The 6,000-nt window shown below is 41.5% G+C and overlaps 1 protein-coding gene across 2 annotated transcripts in view; it reads left to right on the forward strand.

Moving 5' to 3' along the window:
• LOC121442176 (DNA repair protein complementing XP-G cells homolog) overlaps window positions 1-4,464 on the forward strand; it is a 28,158-nt gene extending 23,694 nt beyond the window's left edge. Inside the window, exons 13-15 of one of the 2 annotated variants that reach the window (XM_041643606.1) lie at window positions 1,215-1,415; window positions 2,158-2,242; window positions 3,871-4,149. In XM_041643606.1, coding sequence (XP_041499540.1) covers window positions 1,215-1,415; window positions 2,158-2,242; window positions 3,871-4,005 — 421 coding nt within the window. In that variant the 3' untranslated portion in view covers window positions 4,006-4,149. Of the gene's footprint in view, window positions 1-1,214; window positions 1,416-2,157; window positions 2,243-3,841 lie in introns of both variants that reach the window. The other variant, XM_041643605.1, reaches the window with a different exon arrangement.
• The last annotated feature ends 1,536 nt before the right edge of the window (window positions 4,465-6,000 follow it).

Raw genomic sequence — 6,000 nt, forward strand, 5'->3', positions numbered from 1 at the left:
AGACCAGGCTGGTCTCGAACTCACAGAGATCCGCCTGCCTCTGCCTCCCGAGTGCTGGGATTAAAGGCGTGCGCCACCACCGGCCCGGCAAGGTTTTACTTCTAGGTGCTGATATCTGTTCTTGTCTTGTTGAGTATGTGTACTCAAAAAAAATATCTTCAGAATAAAAGAAAGCATTGCTCCCCCCTGCATTTTGTTATTGATGGAGACCGCTATGAGGGCTCCTGAACTCTAGATGGCAGCCAAGTCACTCACTGAGCCACTGCAGGCTGGAACCCAGTTCCCGGTACTAATAATACGCGAAGAAATGGAACTGAACGACTGGGTAGGCGAGGAGCATGTTTTAACTTCCATAGTGTTTTCTACAGTTTTCTGTTGGCACACTGTAGTTACCTACCTCAGACCTCGGTAGCCTCTACCAGCAGCGCGTGGTGGCTTTGTTCCTGACTCTGAAGCTTACTCAGGGTCTTTTGCTCCCTGTCTTGGAGCAGCTCAAGGACCGGCTGAATGTTTCACATTCCAGGCAGTGAGAGACAGACAGAATGCTGATAGGCCTTTGATGCTCTCCATCTGGACCTCTGCCTGAGCACAGGCTCCTCAAGGTGTGGTGGCTGTAGAGATAGGAAGTGGACAGGCTGGTCTCAGGCTCTGTGACTGTCACTTCCTGATCATTATCTAAAGTCATAGCTGTAGGACTAACCTCATTTCTTGATAGGACTGTTAAAACAAAACAAACAAAAAAAACCAAAACCCAAAAAAGTGACTTTCCTTTAACTTGTCATAGTAAATTAACATTAAGATGGAAAAATTAAAAAATGCACTTAACTTAAAAAATCTAAACTAACAGGCTATTTTTGCTTAGAGCATTGCCCAGTACACCGGATAACGATAGTTCTTGCTACTATTTATGGTTTAAAAAAACCTACCCTCTTTCTGCACATAAACCCCCGTCTGTCCTAGCCTACTCTGTATGGATTGGTATCAGCACTAAAACAGCCATTGCGTTCTTGACTATCTTGGATTCACTAGACCATCATCCATTTCACTGACGAGAGGCGTGGAGATCTGTAGCTTTTAATAGTCTATACTACATACCTATGCTAGAATTACCACTTGGAATTACATTTCAGAGCTTTACATTTCGCTCTTCCTCTCCAGCGTGGCAACTGTTATGTCTCCCTGCCTCGTAATTAATTGCTTCCATTATCGTGCAGAGAGTGGTGGCATGAAGCTCAGAACAGCAAGAAGGTTGCAGCCAGCCCCCACGACACGAAAGTGAAGAAGAAGTTGCGGAAGTTGCAGCTGACACCTGGCTTCCCCAACCCTGCAGTCGCGGATGCTTACCTCAAGCCTGTGGTGGATGACTCCAGGGGGTCGTTTCTGTGGGGCAAGCCTGACGTGGACAAGATTAGAGAATATCCTTTCTTAACATTTATGGGACTATTAAGCCAAAGGTTTGTTGGGTTTTAAGTGTAAGGGACAGGAACCTAGCTTTGTTTTTTCTCCAGTGTTCTATTTATCTGAGGCCCTATTTGTTCTTTTCCTCTTTAGTTTTACTGAGATGTCTTTTTTTTTTTTTTTTTTTTTTTTTTTTTTTTTTTTTTTATGTTGGGGAATGAGCTCAGGGCTTCATGCATATGAGACAATTGTCCTTCAATAAGAATCTTAATTTGAAAAAAGCACCTACAGCATACATGACATGACCACATGTTTACGATTAAGTATTCTGAAAAAATATGGAAAATTACTGGCTTTGCAATTCTGTGCATTTAAATAATAATTTGGATGGCGGTTTCAACACCGATGATAGATTTAACCCCAGTACAACTTCCTTTCTTAAACAAATATGTAAGGTATCCACTCCTTGCTTTTATTCTAGGTTAGCCATGCTCTGTAGTGAGGAGTCTGTGATGTCCTAGTATAAATCTTTGAGTGTCTTCTGCCTTAGGAGATTGACCAGAACATGCTGCAAGATGATCTTGTTAAGAGTGGCTTATTTTGCCAGCCTCTTATCTGACCACTTCAATCTTTATGAATATGATTGTCCCTGGGGATACAGAGAGTGGCATCAATGGTTGCCTCTTGGATCTTTTTGTTTATTACTTGTTAAGTCTCGTTAAAAAGGAAAAAAAATCTGTAAATCTTAACTACCAACACATTTTGTCAGAGATACTTTGGCTGGAACAGGACGAAGACAGATGAATCCCTTTTTCCAGTACTCAAGCAACTGAATGTCCAGCAGGTAACTGTGGATTTTCTTTATGACTAGAGTGACGACTACAGTTGGTAGGGTGGTTGCTGTTACTGTCCAGTTAACTCTTATTTTTAATGTCCGAAGGTTTGGAATGGTGACGCCTTAAAGAGTAGACTGAAACGGAAAGGAAAAATCGGGCCCTGAATCCATTTTTTAAATATCACTGTTAACCCTGCAGTGTCCTTATTTATGCTGACTTTGAAAAAATTCTAATCTAATAAATGGTTTCATATAAAGATGCTTGAGTTGAAATGTATTACTTCTCTGGAGCTGTGTTCAGTTTTTAAAAGCCCAGGAAGTAGTCACTCCAAAATAATTCTAATCATTCAATTTTCTTCCAACACTAACATTTCAAGTTACAACTTAGGGTCTGTAAGAGAGGTTTTGTAGGAGGAAAAATGCCCTTTTCGGTGGCCTTCAGTTCTTCAAAATGGGTGTCTATGATTTTCTTACCTGTGGGTCTTGCTCACATTGGGTAAGCCTTCCTTCATCTCAGAAGCCACTCATAAAACATACATGTAAATAAGAACGAAACTACAGTTTGAGGATAGCAAAGTCAATTCCCATTAAGTTTGGGTAATTTAGGGAAAAACATCCAATACAACTGATCGTAAGAATATTCCCAGGGCTTCCCTCTTGTTTACCTGATGGCTTTTACCTACCAGCGGTAGAAGCTCATTAAGAATGAGAGTATTTGCTAGTGACTGGTTATTCCGTAATTTCAGACAAATGCCATTGTGATATATTTTCCCTTTCCATTATTCATTTTTTTCTCCCTAAAATTAGAAAGTAAAATAGTAGATTAAAACTGCTACCTCTCTCCTAATAGTTGTTGACATGGGTTTATTTTTCCCTTGTTTCTCATGTTAATCTGCTCCTCGATAAATGCCTCTGGATAGAGTGGGTCTCTCCTTCCTCCTGCCTCATCAGCATATACCTTCTTCTGTAGATTGCTTTTTACAGTTTTGGGGGATCAGCGTATTTTCCACAAAGGAGTTCATATTGGCTCTGTTTCTTTTGGGAATTTTAGTTTTTTGGGTAATTATGAATAATGCTGTTATACACACACACTAGATATGAGTATCTTTTCAGCCGGGCATGGTGGTGCATGCCTTTAATCCAAGCACTAGGCAGAAGCAGGTGGATCTCTGTGAGTTTGAGACTAGCTTGATCTACAAAGAGAGTTCCAGGACAGCCAGGGCTGTTATACAGAGAAGCCCTGTCTCAGAAAAACCAAAAAAAGAAGAAGAAGAATATCTTCTTAACAGTGGATTTTTGTTTCCTGTGGCTTTTGATGGTGCCTAATTTGTCCCTTGAAGGTACTATATGATGATGTTAATGTTCTTAAGAGAAAAGCATTGGATGACTTAGACATTGACCTGAAATTCTGTTGCTGCCAGAGAAGAGGATACAGTTGTTACAAAACAAAGCAAAACAAAACCTCCAAATCCCCACAGTGGTAGATTGGCAGGCCATGAATCTTGAATTCTTAGAACTAGTAATCCAATCTGAGTGATCAGAGATGAATTTATTGCTTTGGTCTAGAAACTACTCACTAATTGGATTCATCATTTTATTTTATTTTAGACCCAGCTACGAATTGATTCCTTTTTTAGATTAGCTCAACAGGAAAAACAAGATGCCAAGCACATAAAAAGCCAGAGGCTGAACAGAGCTGTGACATGCATGCTGAGGAAAGGCAGAGAAGAGACAGCTGGCGAGCTGGAGAAAGAGATTGGCACCCTGGATAAGGCAAAAGGAAACACCCCCAAAAGAAGCCTGACGAGCCCAAGAGAAACATCAGACCCCAAAAGAAGGAGGTCTTCAGGAAGTGGTGGGTTTCTGGGGGACCCCTACCTCTCAGAGTCCCCCGGGGATTCAGGTGAGGATGCAGAAAGTTCATCTGAGATGTGCTCCCAGCAAAGAAGAACAGCGGAGTCACCAAAAGCCCGCCACTCGGATTTGCCCAGCGTGAAGAGAGAGGCTCACGGAAGGGATGTGTCTGCTGTGTGTACCAGCAGCTCCAGTGAGGATGATGGGGACGAAGTCAAGGCAGTCCTGGTGACTGCTAGACCTGTATTTGGGAAGAAAAAAAGGAAGCTAAGGAGAAGGAAAGGAAAGTCTAATTTAAAAAAAGCCAGCAGTTTGGAAGGATGATGTTCGCAATGATTATGTGTTGAGAGCATGAAATTAAATCTATTTGTACAATCTCCATTTTGAACGTGTAGTTTTTATCTTATAGTTTGGTTTCTAAAGTTTATTTAAAACATCAAAGAACAGAAAAACCTTACATGAAAATGTCTGTGTGAGTGTCTACATTATTATCCACAAACAACATGGAAACATGGTATGTTTTGGTCAATCTGTGGCGTACAGTTATAGTGGTAGCCAGACTGGTTCATCTGGTTCACCGCTACAGGGATAGACACGTTACTGTACCTGTGACTAGACCTTACTTCTTCCAATGGAGACCCATCTCTTAAATGTTTCACAACTTCCTCAAACAGCTGTGGGCCAAATGTTCAAACACGAGCATCTGTGTGTGTGTGTGTGTGTGTGTGTATGTGTGTGTGTGTACCGTGTGTGTGTGTGTGTGTGTGCGCGCACCGTGTGTGTGTGTGTGTGTGTATACCGTGTGTGTGTGCCTGTGCGTGTGTTTAACACGTGCTTTCCTAATAGAGACAGATTCCTTACAGAAAGGCAAAGCTGAAGGTATCCGTCTCCATGTACTCTTCAGTGTAATAAATGATTATTGTCATGTTGGTTAATATAATTGATTGTGAAGTTTTGGATCTTGTAAATCTTAGCACCGGGGACCTCATGATCTTTCAAATAACTCTCTGAAAGAGGCAAATAATTCTTATTTATTAGCTCATTATTCATGCTTGTTTTAAACAGAGTCAAAAAGGGAATGTGTCCTCGGACCAAAGTCACCTGCTTTTGCATAGCAGTGTGAATTCCTCAGGGTTTTGGAATTCCAGGAATGTTTTACCTGTAATATTTATTGCCCAAATACATCTTATGTGCTTTTTATGTTCCTGTTTTATATGAGATAAAGCTGAGAAATATAAGAATTAAATGTCCCCAAGTCATAAGTGATTATTGACATGAATAATGAAAACTGGGCTTTGGGATGCCTAGACCTATCCTGTATATGAAATGACCTGAGTTCAGCTCTGTGTACATCACGGTCTAAAAGTATGTCTTAGAAGTTGTACTCACATTTCTGGGTGTGCAGTCTTGCTTGGCTTTGATTCCTCCTGCAACACGAAAGTGAAAGGAAATTTATATGAGCCCTGAAGTACACACCTCTGTGCTGGCGTAGAGATGCTCAGAGAACCATATCCCAGCCTGCTTATTCAGCCTCGGTGAGAAGGAAGCCTGGTCTTCTGATTCTTGGGTACAGAACAATGCTACACCCATGCTGATGTAGTTGTTGGGTTCTAAAATCTGTGTTCACACCCAGAAAGGTGACTTAAAAACTGAACGGTCTCTATTTTATAGGATATCGCAGCCACAGAGTCTTAGAATAACTCTTGGCACCTGAATTGAAAGCTTAGTTTTTGCTTTTGCTTGCGTAGCCTACATCCTCACTGAAGATGTGGTATGTATTCACGATCTCTTGCTGTATTCCCAGGTGTCCTTCTTCAGCCTTTGCTTTCTGGGCTTTGCAACGTCACTGTTGTGCAACCAGAGGCGCAGAAGCTGCAGCTGTTGGGCCCTAATCCCTTCAGCTCGATCTTGTT

Source organism: Microtus oregoni, unplaced genomic scaffold, assembly GCF_018167655.1.
Source record: "Microtus oregoni isolate MIOR12 unplaced genomic scaffold, Mior012 000087F_ref0000451, whole genome shotgun sequence".
NCBI lineage: Eukaryota > Metazoa > Chordata > Mammalia > Rodentia > Cricetidae > Microtus > Microtus oregoni.